General features: G+C 40.5%; 1 protein-coding gene across 18 annotated transcripts in view; it reads right to left on the bottom strand.

The window, feature by feature from the left end:
• WDFY2 (WD repeat and FYVE domain containing 2) overlaps positions 1-18,481 on the bottom strand; it is a 184,228-nt gene that overhangs the window by 17,520 nt on the left and 148,227 nt on the right. For all 18 annotated transcript variants that reach the window (XR_012426982.1, XR_012426981.1, XM_074022069.1 and 15 more), the window contains 2 exons: positions 12,547-12,673; positions 314-419 (listed from right to left, as the gene is read on the bottom strand). Coding sequence is in view for 16 of the 18 variants with exons in the window: in XM_074022069.1 (XP_073878170.1) it covers positions 314-419; positions 12,547-12,673 (233 nt within the window). In the remaining 2 variants the exon portion in view is untranslated. The remainder of the gene's footprint in view (positions 1-313; positions 420-12,546; positions 12,674-18,481) is intronic.

Genomic DNA, 18,481 nt, shown 5'->3' with positions numbered 1-18,481 from the left:
TGTATACCAAAGGACTAATCACCAGGAAGTAGATGATTTCTTTTCCTAACCTGTACTTTTGCTGTGAATGGTGTAACAGATTTAAACAGCTTAGTCTCAGTCAAAATTCTTACGAAATCTCCATCACAGGAATGTTACATGCCAACTTGTGAGGGGGGAAAAAAAAAACTCAACCCAAACAACTCCTTTTATGCTATAATTCTTTGACGTTACATGCCTTATTTCATGGTTTAATCATAAAGGAATAAGAAATAAGCAGGAAGGGAGGAGGGCCAGAACCACAAGGCCCACCCCACCCTGCTGTGCCACCTACCTCCTGCCTCTCCACGTCCATGTTCCAGACGACAATCCCACCATCACCGCCACAGGAGATCAGCTGTCGCGTGTGCTGCGCATAGGAGAGGGCCTGGACTTTGTCGCTGTGAAAGAAACCAAGGGTTAGTGACAGTTTAGGAGAACAAATGCAAAGCCTCGCTGCAGAAACCTCGGCAAAGTCAGCCAATGTGCTCACTCACTCTGAGCCCCAAGTGTAGATCTTAGAAACCTGATGGAATTTTCAGCATGCTAAAGGTCAGAAGAGTATCCGGGATTTAAAATAAGTCTGAATGCTCCTTGACATGTTCAGGCCCCAGGAAGAGGTAATCTGTCAGTTACAACACTTAAGGAAAAAAGCTGATTGTTGAATGGACTGTAACTTCTTACTGGTTCCCTCCTTCCTCAAGTAATTAAAATCTATAGCATATGTTCATTTTATATTTGTTCAAGAGTCATGATTTTCCCTTTTACAAAATTATCCTTGAAGAGTTTTGGAGGTCATCCGTTGAGATGCCCACCGGATTTACCTGACACAGCCAGGTAAACTGTGTTGCCTCAGGTGTGTATCTCACAAGTGGCTTAGGACCAGCCGTGCCTTTTCTTGGCTCCCAGAGTGAATCCATAGTAGTAACAGACCTGAATTTCACAGGCTCTCCATTTCTCTAGTTTTTACTCTCTCTCCTGATTCTGTTTTATTTTTCTTTCTAGTTTGTGCAGGGCTGACAAGTTATTCCTTCTTGGCAGCAAAGATGATGGAGAATTTAGTTTTATGGTCTGAGTGATTGTTAACAATGGATTACAGAGATCTGTCTTTGTTGGGTGAGAGAATAGGGTATATAGTTTCTTGGTTTTTTTTTTTTTTTTTGGTATGGTTGTCTATTTTGAGCTCAAATCAATGAAGAATTTTGGTTCTACTGGGAAGGAGAACAGCTCTTTGATATCTGGACTGGTGATTTTTTGTGTGTTTCTGTTTATTCTTGATCTGTGGCTGAAGTTGAAAACCTAAAGCTATTAAGCTCTGTCTATGTGTTTATAATCCAGAAGAGCCTTCACCTCTTGCTGTGTGTGGAATGCTTTCCTATTTCCAGAGGGTGTCAATAAATGGGATTACGATACCTTTTAAATTAAAAGAACTTGTTCTGATTGTCTGATAGAGATAAACAAGTGCTTTTCTAAATTGAGTCCTCCTAAAATCACGGAACATCAAACCTCTAATATTGTGAACCTGCTAGACTTAAACATACAAATTCTTTTAACAGAAACTGCTAGCCAATTCAGTAATATTTTAAGAATCCAAGTTCATAAAATTAAGTTTCATTTGGCAAATGAGACTAGTAACATAGGTTTTAAAATGTTACATCTTTCTCTGATTTATTAGTGTTGAACAGAATACAAGTGTGCATTTTATTTTTATTTATCCTAAATTTATTCAGGATAGCTGGTCAAATGAGCTCATACATAATGTTTAAGATTATTAAAAATATAAATTGTGTTCAGCTGAATTGAATATTCTGACAAACTTTTTTATATGAATAGCAATTATATTTTGTAGCATATCAACTTAAAGATAATTTCCAAGATCCTTAGGTAACAAAATGGACTAATGTTAACCTGAGCTAATCAATAACCATTGGATACTTAGATAATGTCTACATAAGTTAGAATACTGTGACTTTGTATAAAGTATAATATTAAGTTTACATATGTTTGCTTCTTATGTTTCTATGCTATAGCGAGGCTATACCTTTGAGTTGTGTCAATACATGAGTTCATTTTTTGCCACTTTAAGGGAATGTAAAAGTGCCTTATGTCACTATGGAAATTTCAGTAATGCGTGTTCATGAGTTCTGCTAGTCTGCTAAAATGATTATATGGGATGATTTATCCATATCCTCCCTCCTCCTAATTTTCTCTATGAAATATAAATTAGATTCTTTGGTTAATTATTATAATTTAAATGGGTGGTTGAGATTATGCCAGGAGCATTAATGAAAAAGAAATACAATGGTTTTTGTTTTTCAAAGAAAAACAGGTTAGCTTTGTATCAAAGCAGTGGTTCTTGAACATTTTGGTCTCACAATCCCTTTATACTCTTAAAACTTATTTGAGGACACCAAAGAGCTTTGGTTTAATAAGTGACAATGATCAATGTTTGCTGTATTTGGAAATAAAACTGAGAAATTTAAAAAACATTAATTCATTTGAAAACAGCAATGATGAATCCATTTCATTTTAACATGTCACATATTTTGTAAAAAAAAAAAAAGAAAAAGACATTTTCCAAAACAAAAAATTATGATGAGAAAAATGACATTCTTTAATATTTTTGCAAGTCTTTCTAATATCTGACTTAATAGGAGAGCTGGATAATCATCTTTCTGTATTTATCATAATCATAATATCACTTCTTATAGCTTCTGGAAAACTCCACTGTATACTTTTGAGAGAATGAAGATGAAAAGGGCAATACTAAAGTGTCAATTTGTTCTGGAATATGAAAGAGAAAAATGAAGGACAAAACTTGGAAAGCGAGTTTTACTTGCTTTGGCTTACAATACTTTAGTCTGGAAAAAAGCTGTAAGATGCATTACAATTTTGGCTAAGTTCCCTCAGTTTTGATGGCTTGCTTCGTTAGTTTACTGATTAATGCCTACAATGTGAAAGGATATTCTTTACCTTCTGTGGAATCTGCCTAGCTAGCAGAGATTCTATGTCTCACCAGAATTATTTTCAGTACTTTAATGTTGACTCGATTAATGCACTTAAGAAAAAAAAAGAGAACAAGAAGTACTCACGTGTGAAAAGAATTTTAAATTATTTAAAATTGTGTTATCATCTATGCTTATTTTTAAATGTTTTACTGCTTTAATTATACAGATAACCAGGTATTGCTTCTTAAGCAGCCATGCTCCTATCTTACCCCCACTTAAAATTCCCTTGACAACTCTTGTTAGAAATAAAGCCTGAAGTAACAAATAAAATGAACACTCTGACAGTTGATTTCTCAGCAAGGCAAAGTTTACTTCTGCAGAAGGGTGCTGCTCGTTAGTCTGGTCACCACAAGAGCACACCAAACAAAGGAAAACAGTGGCTTTATCCCTAACGCATTGGCTCCTACTGCTGTGTCCAGTCTCCATTGGGTAGAGTTGGACTGCACAATCTAAGCTGAACTCGGTTGGCTAACTTGAGAAGTGCAGGGATGCGGTTACACTGGTGGGAAAACAGTTTTGGCGGTGGGGGTAGGGGGCATTGCAACGGGAGGGGTGATTTACAGAGGGAGTAGCAGATGTGGAATGTGGGCTCTATAGGTAAAGACTGAGAGGAAGGTTGTTTCCCAGGGCAAGGGAACACAGAGAGTAAGGAAGTCTGGCCTTGAGAGCAGGGAACAATGGACAAGGGAACTTAAACACGTTAACCCCTTTGAAGAAGAATGTCTTACTATATACAACCCTGGTTTTGCCTTTCCAAACTGAACCTCTGTTTTGAAAAAATAAAATTTTTAGGATGTGTTTTATGCCTGAAGATTTCCCAAAGAGGTCCTAGAAAATCATAAAGACTTGCTCCCTTGTCTTACAAAAAGAGAAATGTGGTGAGGTGCAGTGGCTCATGTCTGTAATCTCAGCACTTTGGGAAGCTGGGACAGAAGGACTGCTTGAGCCAAGGAATTTGAGAGCAGCCTGGGCAGCATGGTGAGACCCTGTCTCTACAAAAATTAAAAAAATAGTCAGATGTGGTGGTACACGCCTATAGTCCCAGCTACTAGGGAGGCTGAGATCAGAGGATCACTTGAGCCTGAAAGGTTGAGGCTGCAGCAAGCTGTGATCATACCACTGCACTCCAGCCTGGGTGACAGTGAGACCTTGTCTGAAAAAGGAAAAAAAATTTAAAAAAGAAATGCTATAAATAATTGCATTTGTTTGATGTGTTACTATTTTAAGAGTAAATGGGAATAATTGTCAGATCAGAAGAGATGCTCAGCCGGCCCTAGGTTAAGTCAGTAAGTAAAAAATTTTCTTAGTATTTCAGAAATTATATGTTTTATTGGAAGACTGTGGAGATTTCCTGATGTCATTATTGTCTATAATATGTTTTACCCATGGGGAAATACTGATCACAATTCTTAGGAAATAGTTATATAGCATATCCCAATGGGGAATTTTACTTTCCCTCATTCTGATATCATTGGTCACAATTACAAATTAACCCTTAAGTTACAAAATCTCTATAATCTGTAGATAATTTCTGTATTATTCTGATCCTTGCCCGAAGGCCCTGCTATAGAGTTTGTGACTTCAATAAAGGATAGCCTCAGAGTTTCATGGAAAAGAACTATTTGTACTAGGTATTTTAAAATATTGATATTTCAAAGAACAGACTCTTTGGCACAGGCCGCTGAGCTGACATTGCTTAGATAATTTTTAAGCTGTGCCAGTGGATTGAGTCAGGATTTCCTTGGATTTCTGGACCCTTTTTAGTCTGAATGCAGATGGCTTCATGAATGTGAACTGCTAAACCAAGAACCATCAGAACAAGAATTAATTACAGTTCATTCATAGAACTGAATGAACAGAACAGGGAAATTCTATTGTGGTTATTTGTCTGGAATACTGTTGATGTTGTTTTAATGTTCTATTTTCTGGATATATGAGGATGCCTTTTCTCTTATTTTAAAGCTATCTCTAACCCACAATTTCGTAAACTCTGGTATTATAAGTTAAATCAAAACATTTAAGAAATGATACCCAATTCTCACTGACTGCCCAGAATTTAAGAAAACTGTTACAGAGACGCCTTAATTTTCATGGAAACACAGTTATTTGCATTGATTCAATGAGAATCTATTGGCAAGATATAACTGGGCAAATCAACTGTATAACCTGGAGTGTCATGTGTGAGAATGATGCTCACTGAATCAGATATGACTAGCCACTTTAAGAACTCATAGAGCCAACTTACAAAGCCTTCCCAGGAAAACTGGCCTGGTATCTGATTTGCAGGGTCCTGGCCTTACAACTGGTAAGGAAGGTACCAGGCCAAGAACCTAGCAAATGGTGGAAACTTTGAGGAATTCAACTGTTGCAAGTATTGTAGGTGAAATACAGTAGAGTTTCTTGAGCTTAGTTTTCTAGCCTTGGTATGGCAAATTTTAGAGGCTCTGAAAAGTCCAGTCCAGTGGTGGCTCACACCTGTAATCTCAGCACTTTGGGAGTTCAAGACCAGCCTGGTCAATGTGAAGAAACCCCATCTCTACTGAAAATACAAAAATTAGCTGGGCATGGTGGCGCATGCCTGTAATCCCAGCTACTTGGGAGGCTGAGGCAGGAGAATGGCTTGAACCTGGAGGTGGAGATGGCAGTGAGCCAAGATCACACCACTGCACTCCAGCCTGGGCGACACAGCGAGACTCTGTCTCAAAAAAAAAAAAAAAAGAAAAAGAAAGAAAAGAAAAGTCCAGTGCAAGATTCTTTATAAAAACTTCCAGGTAGAAGTGAATTTTGTGGGCTTAACACAAAATTGTTGGATACTGTGTGGCTCTGGATTTGCAAAGCAAATATGAGTGGCCTATATGGTTCATTAAGACTCTTTACTCTACCAATATAAATAATCAGGACTAACCTCCTGAGACCAGCCTGGTTTTTTTTTTTTTTTTTTTTTTTTTGTGATGAAGGATAATCACTGAGATTATTATGATCACAGGGGAGGAGGGGGGAAGCACAATCAGGTAAACTCAGAAAGACTTGAAATGGGTAAAAAGAGATCACTGGTCATCTTTTCAGCGGAACTTCAGGTGTTGTCTAGCACACTCTTCTGGGCTATCTGATTCTACAGGGGACTACATCTTTTAGTATTTTTACTAATCTACTTACAACTCTATAAAGAATACTGATATTATTGCAAACAAATCTTGTCCAGTGAAGACACACCTAATCCCACACCCCACCCTGCCCATGGGAGAAGCCAGCTGTGCGTCTGCTAACAAATTCATTTTCACATTCTCTGTTGCCTATGTATGTGTCTACTCTTTGGATTTTCCTTTGGACTGACTGTAACCTTTTACTCTGCCAGTTAGTTAATTATTAATTAATGCCTAATATAAAATCTTTGACATGTATTCATTTTGTAAAAAGCCAATTGGGTTTTCCCTATCTCTCCTGGTTGTTTTTTCACACTTTTTAAAGTATAGAGTGCCACCACTGTGACACTCAAGGGCAAGAAAAATCTGTCTAGTTGCACAGACTCGTAATTGTATGATTTGAACTACATTTCATTTGTTGAGGCATCTTGATACACATCAATGATCTTGTAAAACCAAAATAAGCTACATAAGGAACTGCTTTGCCACTCATAGCTGGCAGCAACATTCAGCAACAAATACATAATTTATGGGACTCCAGTACTGTTAATATTCCAACATAGAAGAGTGAAACACAGTGATGAATGCTGGATTCCAAGTTTGACAATAAAGCTGCTCTAGACTTCTTGATTTAGGGATTCAAAATATAACCACCTTGCAGTTAAAAGCTAGGTGAGGGAACATCCCAGGTTTACAGGTTAAGGGTTATGAAGAATGAAAAGATACCTTCTAACATTTGTGTTTCAGCTGACATCACTGTAGCATTTATACTAGAAAGCATTTCAAAACTGGTCATTATTTCATGGACAAGTGCTACCATGTACTGCACTGCAAATGCTCTTACAAGTGCACAAAACCCCCACTTTTCACAACCACCAGGATCTGCCATCTATAAATACTACAGTTAGTGGGATGGCCTCATTTCCTTTCTCACCAGTCCTAGCAGCAACATATGTCTGTCAGGTCCAGCTATATAATTGGAGGGACTAGTGCAAAATGAAAATACAGAGTCCCTTTAAAAAACTTGATTAAGAATTACAAGATGGTGGCAGCAGCTCATTAAACCAAGTGTGAGGCCCTTCTAAGAATGGGACCTTGTGTGACTGCACAGGTCACATGCCCATGAAGCCAGTCCTGTGTCTGATTATTAATGGAGAGGGTAGAGAAGGCCTTACGTTTTTAGAGAAACAGATCTCAGACACAAGCTAACATCTGCCCAACAGTCAACTTAAGCCTTTCTTCATCCCTCAAGAGTAAGGGGAACTCAAATGTATAGCATTGTTCATTTCTTTGATGAAAAGTTTAGGTTTTTTAGTGGGCATCTAATTATGCTTCTACTACCAGAGATCTCACTCTCCTATACGCATAGGTCTTCCAAGCTCCAAGGACCAGAGAAGGCTGTGAGCAATCCACGCGAGTGAGGTCTCCCAGACAGTACTATGTAGGGTCATCCCAAGCCAAAGCACCCTAAAAGGGATCTGCTTCCTCAGGGATCCTTGGCCCACTGCCAGGCTAAACCTGAACTCAGGGACCCCTGTTTGGGGGCACTGGTTTGAGCACCAGTGATGTTCTGCTGTTTGGTGGCAGGGTGAAGGTTTAGATTAGGCTCTCGTCCTCTGTCCACTTGTATTTCCTGAACCCACTGTATTTTAGTTCATGCTATTCTCTGTTCTGGGTAACCTCCTAATCCTGAGAACTATGAGAATCTCTTCATCTAACATCCAAACCAAGCGTGACCCCCCACCCCCGCACTGAGGCCTCCCACTTTCCAGTAAAATTGGTGAACGGTGCCACCTTTGCCTGTTTTCATACTGGTAGCACATCTCCACAAAGGCAGGGCTATTTCCTAACTCACTTTTGTGTCCTGAGTATCTAACACAAAGTCTGTAGCTGGAGCTCAGTAAACATGTGTTGACTGAGTTTTGAATATATGTTAATATTTCCTTAGGAAATTCTACAAAGAGAAACAGTAGTCAGATCCCAAGGCAGGATTTTTGACTTGGAATTTTTATTAACAAGAGTAATCTTAACAACCGCCATTTACCAGGCCTGTACTCCTGGGCTGATTATTTTACATGCATTACATCATTTATATTTTTTGACAACCTTGTGAGGGTTTTTCCTTCCAATTTTGTCCTTATTTTAGAGATGAGAAAACTGAAGATCAGAGAGGTGCAGTGCCTTGCCTGAGGCTGCAGGCCATTGGCAGAAGGGCCAGTTCAAATACAGTTTGACCTGACTCAGAGGCCTGCACGCTAATGACCACATTTTCCAGCCCTTCTGTCTTTGAGAAGATTCTACCTTCTATGAAAACTCTCATGGCTGGTATTTTGATCTATTATGTGTTTAGCTAAATAGTTAGAAATAAAAAAGCCATCTTTTTCCCTCTATCCTAACAGTTCCCTAGCACCACAGTGGGAAATGCTCTTAAATCTCACAGATTTGAGCAGAAAGAAAGCTGTCATTTGTACTGATCCTTGTCCTCCTGTCCCCTAACCCAGAAGCTGAATGCAAGAATACTACTCCTTTTATAATTTTCAATGCAATTTACTCGATACAAGGGGAAAAAGCACAAATTCTCTCAATGTGTATTTATTTACAAGTGGCCTATTTCTTTACCAAAAGGTTTTGAGAACTCTTATAACAAAATTCTCATGCATGGTAAGAGCAGTAAGAGAGAAATCAAGAGCTTGGATTTTGGAAGGAAAAAGCAAATCCACAGACTGGAAGTGCCAGGGGCCCTGACTGTGACCTAGCCTCACATAAGCCGCTGAATCCAGTCTTGGTAGAGGGTTCCAATATGAGGAGTAGCAAAGATCTTTATTGGTGCTTCAAGTCAGGTTATATTAAATCACCATCAAGTCTTAGAAGGATAGGAAAACACTACTAGAAAGAAAAATTATGGGCATGAAGTTGGTCATGAAATGACAGTATTATATAAGAATTTAAAAGGGATCTAAAAAGACCAAGTACCGTTATTAGCTATGACAAGGTAGGCATGGGACAATAAGTGTCCAGGTTTATGTTTCGCTAACAATCATCCAACTAGTAACTGGTGCTTGCAAACATAACTGGTCCCGGAATCTGGAGCCTTTTTTTTTTTTTTTTTTGCCCTTCCTCCCACAGAGCTAGCACAGCACACAATCACGATCCACTTGCTACAGGGAATAAATACACCAGAATGCTTCCAATGCAGATAATACCATATAAAAGAATACTTTCTTAGCTTTTTTCCCTTGGACTTGGAAAGAGTTTCACTGTCATCAATCACTTTCTTTGGTGCTAAAGCGTTCTCTGCTTTATGGGATTTTTACACACCAAATCGAGCTAGTTATAAAAATGTCACATTTTCTGTTGCTGAAGGATGGTAAGAAGCTGTGGAACTCAGAACAGAAGACATGTGCAGCTGTCCCTCAACAGAATGGCTGGACATTTCCATACCAAGGAAAGGCAGTCTCCCTATCCTGGGGAGGCCAGTCTGCTCTCCCCGGTTTCCAGGCTCACCAGTTATGTCCCCGATTTGGAACTCGGGCCACCATCAGTCACTCTGGGGGTGGAAGGAAAACCAGGAACTGTAGGAAAGCAAAGGGCAGCCTTGAGGCCTAAGCATCAGCAAACATCACCGGGCATGTTGGGGACCATGTGTTAGTCAATAAATGTTCACTTTAGTATCCCCAGTGCCTTACTGAGGGCTGGATATATCAAAGGTGCTAAGCAGCTCCCTGCTGGACTCAGTTAAGGTTTAGAGATCTAAGCTATCAGCTGGGGCTTAATATTGAATATTAATATTGAATACTTCACTATTCTCTTCTAAAAATGGTATCCGAGCTCTCTCTTTTATAGTGTTACTGCCAAGATTAAATGGAGTCTGTGTGGTTTGAAAGTTCTTTCACAAAATATTAGGTGCTACTCAAATACGAGAATCACTGGATGCCAGCAGCTGGCTTTCAGGATAAAGGAATGGCGGCTGCGAAAGTTGTTCCCTGCCTGCCTGAAAGTGGTCTCCTTTTCTGCCAGATGATCCCGAAACCTTCTTTCCATGCCATCTCACTACTTCCGGCGGCTCCAGAGGCTTCTCTATCCCCACCCTGGCATTCAGATCACTCTAACAGAGTGACACTGATTGATGCTGAGGAAGTTTCCTCTCCTGGCTCTGTGACACCAGAGCCACCACTCCCCGGGGTTAAAACCTGATGACAAGAAGTCCCTCATAGAGCTTACTTTACGTATTACTAAGCTTGAATTGAATAAAGCTCCAGGCAAAGGCCTTCTGCCCTCCATCCTGTGTAAAACCACTTCTGCCTAGTGGCTCCTCATCTCAGCAGCCTGCCTGCTTACCTGTGCAAGTTCTAAGGGCACGATTCTATCAGCATAACTCCAAGCAGGGTTTATTCCATTTTCTAAAAGGACAAGTCTGTACTTAGAAACTGGAAGACCTATTTGTTAAAGTTTTGTTTTTCTGGAACTGAGAGACTTATCTAAACTTTATAGTTTTTCCTTTCTTAACAAACTATAGGGGTAAGTTTCCCAGACCCACATTTTCCATTCAGGTCAAGGGCCCTCTGCACACAGTGATGCTAGTGTTAAGCACTGCTGCAGTTCAGCATCTGGTGCATGAAATCGTGCAAGAGTGCTTGCAGTCTTTATTAACCACTGTGTACACATAAAACCAGTTAGGAGTTAAACTGAATGAGTCCAGTAAATATTAGTCATCTTCATTCAAAACCTGCATTTCGCTTCTCTGAGAAAGTCTAAGTTGGCAGGAATTATGTGGTAGATTAGATGATAATAGTGTTATTAAACACAACTGTGCTTTGGCTTCTTTTTTTTTTTCTTTTTTTTTTGAGACGGAGTCTTGCTCTGTTGCCCAGGCTGGAGTGCAATGGTGCAATCTCAGCTTACCGCAACCTCCACCTCCCGGGTTCAAGTGATTGTCCTGCCTCAGCCTCCCGAGTAGCTGAGATTACAGGCACGGGCCACTACGCCTGGCTACTTTCTGTATTCTTAGTAGAGACAGGGTTTCACCATGTTGGCCAGGCTGGTCTTGAACTCTTGACCTCGTGATCCACCTGCCTCAGCCTCCCAAAGTGCTGGGATTACAGGTGTGAGCCACCGCACCTGGCCCTGGTTTCCTTTTTCCTTCTCTTACATGGATGATGTGAACTCTTTCTACAGGACATGGATGTGTGTTCTCTTGTCATAAAGATAAACATAAGGGAATGATTCCTCTAATGAACTGATGACAAGGTCTGAGTGGCCCCACAAGCCAGGAGTGACCCCAGACAGCTGTTCTGTTCTCCACTATGAGAAAGAAAGGCTTAATAGCTATTTCTCTAACACTAAATTCTAAAACTAAAACAGTTATTTGTACATGGGTCCTCCAAAATTTAATTAGTTTATGTCCAACAATTCCAAACTAGATTTAACTATTTAGGAGAATATTTTAAAACTAGGGTTTCCAAGCAGATTTACAGGAAAAGCTAATGTTGCTTAAAACTGGTTAATTCATAGGAGCATTACAAACAATTGTTTATGGCTGTCAAGGGTTGTTCAAGATCGTTTTGAAAACTTAACAAGCAAAAAACAATTCAGATGAGCACTGGAGTTGTAAAGCAGATCTAACATTCTTTTATGCAAAAAGATTAGGCTTTGCCCCCAGGGACAGCAGGGCGTCTCTGGGTGTGGGCTGAGGGTCACCACTGGGGAGTTGCCTGGGAAGCTTGTCAAAGCACAGATCCACACAGCTCTGGATGGCAACCAGAATCTTAGCAGACAGGGACCGGGCATCTTTTCACAAATTCCTCAGAGATTCTCTGTACCCAGCAAAGTTTGAGAACTGCTCCAAGGAAATGCAAGGCTTTCTCTGTACTTCCTCACAGCCCCCTAAAACCTATCCCTTAAGGAAGAAGAGCCTGACATGAATCAAGGCAAGCACTCAATAAATATTTGGTCAAGTACAAAATGTACTGTGAAGGATCTTACCTCTTCTCTTTTCCGTATGCTGCCAAGGAGCCTGAAGCCACATTTGAACTCAATTATATAAATTTTCTAAGCCTTCACAGCTTGTATTTTTAAGCTCTTTTTTTCCTCACTCAAAGTTTTACTGCTATATTCTTCCCAGTTCTAATTTTTATCTTTTATTTATTCACTGCCGTTACTTTATTTTATGGTTTTTGTAAGCACTCTCAGACGCTCTGTGGAATAAAATGGGGTATAAGTATATAAACACAGTTTTACACAGTTATAAATCAAAGTGGCCAGTATTTGTGTTCCCGCCATGTTCCTTCCCATGCTAAGACCCTGCCATAGAGACTGAGCTGCACTCCTTTGTTCTAGTTGTCAGCTGAGAGTCTTTATGAAACCAGCAGCAGCCTTACTTGTGTCCTTGGAGTTCGATGGCTGTTCCTTTTCTCCCACCGATGTCCCACATGATGACAGAGTGATCTGAACTGCCTGAGAACAACACCCGCTGGACTGGGTCCCAACAGAGAGCGGTCACCCCACCTGAGAGGACAGACACAACCAGACGTCAGTCACAAGGTAAGACTCTTGCCCACCAAAGAAATGTGAATGCAGCGGAGACAGGATCTAGTGCAGTTCCTGGCACACAATAAATTCTTGTGGCAAGAACAAACAAATAAGTACCCAAAGAGAAAAAAATTGGCTCCAAGGAAATTCCCACCCTTTAAGCATTTTTCACCAACATTTCATATACCATAAAATCAATTACTATAAAGACCAAAAGAAAATAAAAAAGACAATAAATTGACCTTCAAAAGGGAGACATAATTCTAAGAAGAATGGAAAACACTGCACTGTTGGGAAATATTAACCACATTTTCTTAACTGCTGCCTACCTCCCACCCCTGACAATGACAGATGAGAAGGAAATGGGGTTTACAAATGCTCAATTAGATGTTTTATTCTTGAATATCAGATTTAATTAGGCCACACTATCAGAATTTAAAATTATGTTTGCTCTTTGGGAATTTTAATTTACAGATTCCGGGAAAACTACTTATGTTCTTAAATGTCAGTTTCCTCAACTGTAAAACGCAGATGATGGTAACACCATGACCACTAGGACTATTACTAAGAATGATAACATCAACCCAGCCATTACCTACCTTCATAGGGTTGTGGTGAGAATTCGATCAATTACATAGGACCACTCTACCACTCTAAACTGTAGTGTGCAGTACAGATGTGGGTTATTAGGATTACTCTAGTGGTATGGCTATAAAACATTATAATAGATTTTTTATGGTAGTTCCTTTGCAAATCAAACCCTTATGTACTGAGAACAATAATAATTTTTTCCACATAAGATGAGCACAAAGCCTGCAAATACTTAAGAACGTCAGAAATACTCATTTTTTTACATTATTAAAACATACTGTATTCTGAGAAGAACATAAAATAGCTTCTCATTTGTTGGAATCTGATATTTTTCTTATTTAGATTATCCATTTGTTCTAATGAAGTGCTATACTTTAAGAGCTTTCAGGGAAGTTTCTCTCATACATTTGTTTCAGGAGAATATTTTCTTATTTGTCATATGACTCTTCTTAGTAAGATTTTTTTTAAGATCAAAAAGGGAGGAGGAACCCCAAACTCTACTATTCTGGATTATGCTTCCTAGCGTTTTCCTAAACCTGCACCCTATGCTGCTGGTATACACTCCTGCCCGTGTAAGAACAAACATGGCTTCCCCCAGTGCCTATGTGGTTAGCCACCACAAGCAGCCCAGCCCTCACCCCCGACCACCAACATTCCCCACAGCAGCAACCAAACACAGTGAGGCCGCTCACTGTGTTGTCTGTTAAACTGTATTGTCAGCTGAATGAATGAAGGAGCAGATGAATGCAAACATAAAGATCATTTCTCCACTTCACACAAGTTCTTGCTTAAAGGTCACCTCCTCAGAAACACCTTCCTTGACTACACGCATCACTCTCCTGCTTATTGTTGTTTTTTTTTTTTTAAATTGATTGTCTCCTGCCCCAGTAAGACAGAAGCTCTAGGAGGGCTGGAGCTGTGGCTTGTTCACCACGAGATCACCAAAACCTAGAATTCTGCCTGGCTTACCTACAGCAAGCACTCAATAAGCCCCGACAAATGGGCAAATGATTGAATGAAGGAGTGAGAATATGAAAGAAATGCCCTTGGCTTTGTTCTTGGCAGATTAAACAGGCATGTGACATCTATTAATGGGTTAATATTAGATTAAATGGGTTAATTAGGTTAAATGAGTTAAGACTAAATGGGTTAATATATAACCACACAAAACAGTCCCTAGCGCATGGGAAGAATGTGCCTGGCTGACTACTATTGTTAATGTGATGCCTTCATGTGTTCGACTGCTCACGTCTTTCGGTCATGGAATATCCATGTCAAGGACAATCTCTGAGATGGTCTTGCTTGACTGACTAAGCCACTCCAACTGGGGGGATAGATAAGAGAAAAGTGGCAAGTGTTTGATTTCTCCTATATAACATGTGAAATGGGTAGCTCAGGTTCTTTAAGGCATCATGATCAGATTTAATAATGGTGGGCACTGGTAAAAATAATGATTAGAAAGGTTTACTAGACTCAGTTAGAAAGACTTAATTGTAAGGGTTGTTCATCCTGTCAGAATCAACATGGAAATATTGAAATAGGGTTTACCATGACCCAGGTGACAGATACCTTTAGACTTCCCTGACCAATATACACCTACACATCTAAGAACACATCTAAGAACACTGCACCATGGGGCCGGGTGCAGTAGCTCACGCCTGTAATCCCAGCACTTTGGGAGGCTGAGGCAGGCGGATCACGAGGTCAGGAGTTTGAGACCAGCCTGGCCAATATGATGAAACCCCGTCTCTACTAAAAATACAAAAATTACCCAGACATGGTGGTGCGCGCCTGTAGTTCCAGCTCCTTGGGAGGCTGAGGCAGAAGAATTGCTTGAACCCAGGAGGCAGAGGTTGCAGTGAGCCGAGATCACGCCACTGCACTCCAGCCTGGACAACAGAGTGAGACTCCATCTCAAAACAAAAAAAAAACGAAAAACAAAAAACACTGCACCATGAAGATCCAGCTCTCTGCCTTCTTTGTTGGGAATATGGGATGAGGATAGTTTATGGGGATAGAAGAGAAAGTTTGGAATAGCATTTTAAGTGTACAGGCTCTGGAACCAGAATCTAGTCTTAAATCCCAGCTCTATCTTTATTAGGTATAGGACCTTGGGCAAGTTATTTAATGTTTATGTGCCTCGTAAGTCTCATCTGTAAAACAGGGATGATAACAGTACCTAACCCACAGTGTTGTTGAGATTAAACGGGTTAATATATATAAGCAACACAAAACAGTGCCTAGCACATGGGAAGCACCACTCAACAAATGTCAGCTATGATTACAGTACAGGAGACCTCATCTATACAATCTCTGTGACAATGTCCTTTGTTGAGTCAGCCTTAAGGCAGTGACCAGCTTATTCTATGCTATCCCAGCCATCATGAGATCAATTAAGGTTTTAAAAACAAGACCAGTCTCTAGCTTTGCCACATTATATCAGGCCAGAAGGGGCCAGGGCTAGGAAGGGGAGTTTTTGGTAACACAGAGAGTTAGGAAGGGGAATAGATAATGTGGTTAAAGCAAGTCAGGGTATATTCATCAGGCCCTCCCAGGGCCCAGAGTGGAAGAGACAGAAGGAAAAGCTGCAAGACAAGGAGAAGTTTAGGATGGTGTAGGGGGTAAATAACTCTGGGGTCCTATGCCTGCTCTATGTAAATGTCCTAACAACGAGGTCATTTGAAAGTTGGCCCATAAATGATAAATCACAGCATTCATTTCAAATCAGTTCAACAAGCATGTATTGAGCCTCTTCTATGTGGAGGAACTGTGCTAGGCTCGGCAGACACAATGAAATAAGACTTACACTCTACCCACCAAAAAACAGTAAGATGATGGATTACTTTTGAGAACAAGAAGGGCATGCACATTATGTTTGGTTGAGCCACTCTCTTACGGGATATGTGACTGCTTCCCCTGTCTGGAATGCCTGTCCTGCCTTTTATCACCCAAGTAACTTTTTCTCCCTCCAGGAAGCCTTCCCAACACCTTCAATCCAGGTGAGGTTCCAGTCTCTGTGCATATCTCTATTGTTACACAGACCCCACTATATTGAACTTGGTTGGATTATAAGTTGGATTATGTACCTTTGTATTCCAGCACAGCACACAGTGACTGGTATGCAGGAGGTGCTCAATAAATGTTTACTCAACTGATCTGCTGCATTGAATGACAGAGAGGAATAGGAGGACAATAAGCAGGAGGCATCCAGGACAGCCTGGGATGGGGGCTGGTGGGAAGGCTGTGCAAGACACCAAGGGTCAGAGATGCAGTGAGGAGAGGTGCTGACGGAAATGGCCTCTCCCTTCTGAGGGAATTTTTCCTGCAGCTCTCTGCACATAGGCCTTCCTGATGAACTGTATAGTTCTTTCTCCTAACATTTCTGGCAGCAGAGGAAGTCAACCACCTTCAGCCAGCCTGCATTCCAGGCAGTGCAGACACCCACCTCATACCCCAACCCACACTGGGGGCAGAGCCCAGGGCTTCAATGCTTGTGGTTTTCCAGTGTTTCTATTTTAAATGACAAAAAGCATTTCTTCCATTTCATTTGACTTCATTTCAAGTTAATCCATCTTTCCGATCCCTTTCAGCGTTTCATTTTATGCTTCTCCCTTCCTTTGATCTCCCTAATATGACCTACAGAATAATTTTTAAATTAAAATGGTTTAATTCTTAAAAATAAAGTTTTCTAGTTATTCTTTAGTGGGCACAGGCCTTCTATTCAGGATGATGAAAAAGTTCTGGGAATGGATAGTGGTGACGGCTGTACAATACTGTGAATGTACTTTATGTCACTGACTTGTGCATTACTTGTACACTTAGAAGGCTGAAACGGTAAAGTTCAGGTTATATGTATTTTATCGAAATAAAAAATTTCCAAAATACTTTTAAAATAAGTTTTCATAATTACACAATGTATACTATTATATACTCTCATAAATATAACTGTTAGTGGCTGGCTAATATCTCCCACGTATGTATCTCATTTAAACTATTTTTAGATTTTTCTCAACTTTTAAGTATAAATTTTTCCAAGAAGAACATTTTTACACACACAAGTTTGTTCACATTTCCAATTAGTTAGAAGAGACTCCCAAACATGGTAATGAATCTGAGAGTATAAATATGTTTAGAAATTTAATATATATTACCAAAATGCTTAGGGAACTAATATTTTTGAGACTTTTACCACATACCTTGCAAAAGTGAATGATCACGTGAAGTGTTACAAAATCAGGGTTGGAAACTGCTGGGTCTGTCTTTTCCAGAGTATGATCTGGTAACTCAGCAGAGGGAGTGTCACACCACACCCTCAAGGGTAATATCTGCAGGCCAGCATGAGGCTAAAGGAGACTAAGAGCCTGTTGAATACAGTATCTGATCTTTTGATTGCTCCATTTTGCTCTAGGTTCACGTGAAGTGACAAGGGTTTTCGTCAAGCTAAATGCCCTCCGTCTCTAGACTACACCTTCTTCCTGAGATCCGTAACTCTTCAGCCCGCTGTCTCTTTGCTGCCACCCCAGGGACGCATCACAGTGCTATTCTCTCCCTGCTCTCTCAGCAGTGCTCCAGGTTTCAGGAAATGCCATCACCAGTCAATACATGCTCCACACAGAAGCCTTGGGAGTCACTGCTACCCTAGTTACCAAATGCTGCTGACCCCTGCTCTCCAAACAGATCTTAAATCTCCTCCACTTGTCTCCACACACACTGCTGTCCCCCAGTCCAAACAAAGTCAGCGTTCTAAGGGTCTCCAGCAGTAGCCTCCAGCAGTAGCCTCCTAAACAACCTCCCTCCATCCATTCTGTTCCCAGTCAATCTACCACCTACTGCTGCCACAGTGGCTTTTTAAAATGCAAACCATGTCACTACTCTGTTTAAACTTCATCACTGGTTTCCCACCTGAGAATAATGCCTGAAGCTCCTACCACTACTTGTAAGGTCACCTGCCTTTGGGTGGTTGCTAACATTTTCCCACTCTAGGCTGCTGTTCCGGGTCTGGAATGTTCTCCACCACCTACGTAACTCCTTTTTCTCCTTTAAACACCTTCTGGCTGGGCACGGTGGCTCACGCCTGTAATCCCAGCACTTTGGGAGGCTGAGATGGGCGAATCACCTGGAGTCAGGAGTTCAAGCCCAGCCTGACCAACATAGTGAAACACCATCTTTACTAAAAATAAAAAAATGTGATGG

This window comes from Macaca fascicularis, chromosome 17, assembly GCF_037993035.2.
Source record: "Macaca fascicularis isolate 582-1 chromosome 17, T2T-MFA8v1.1".
In the NCBI taxonomy this organism is placed as follows: domain Eukaryota; kingdom Metazoa; phylum Chordata; class Mammalia; order Primates; family Cercopithecidae; genus Macaca; species Macaca fascicularis.
Note: the sequence above shows the minus strand (reverse complement) of the source record. Positions and strands in the feature narration are given on the sequence as shown.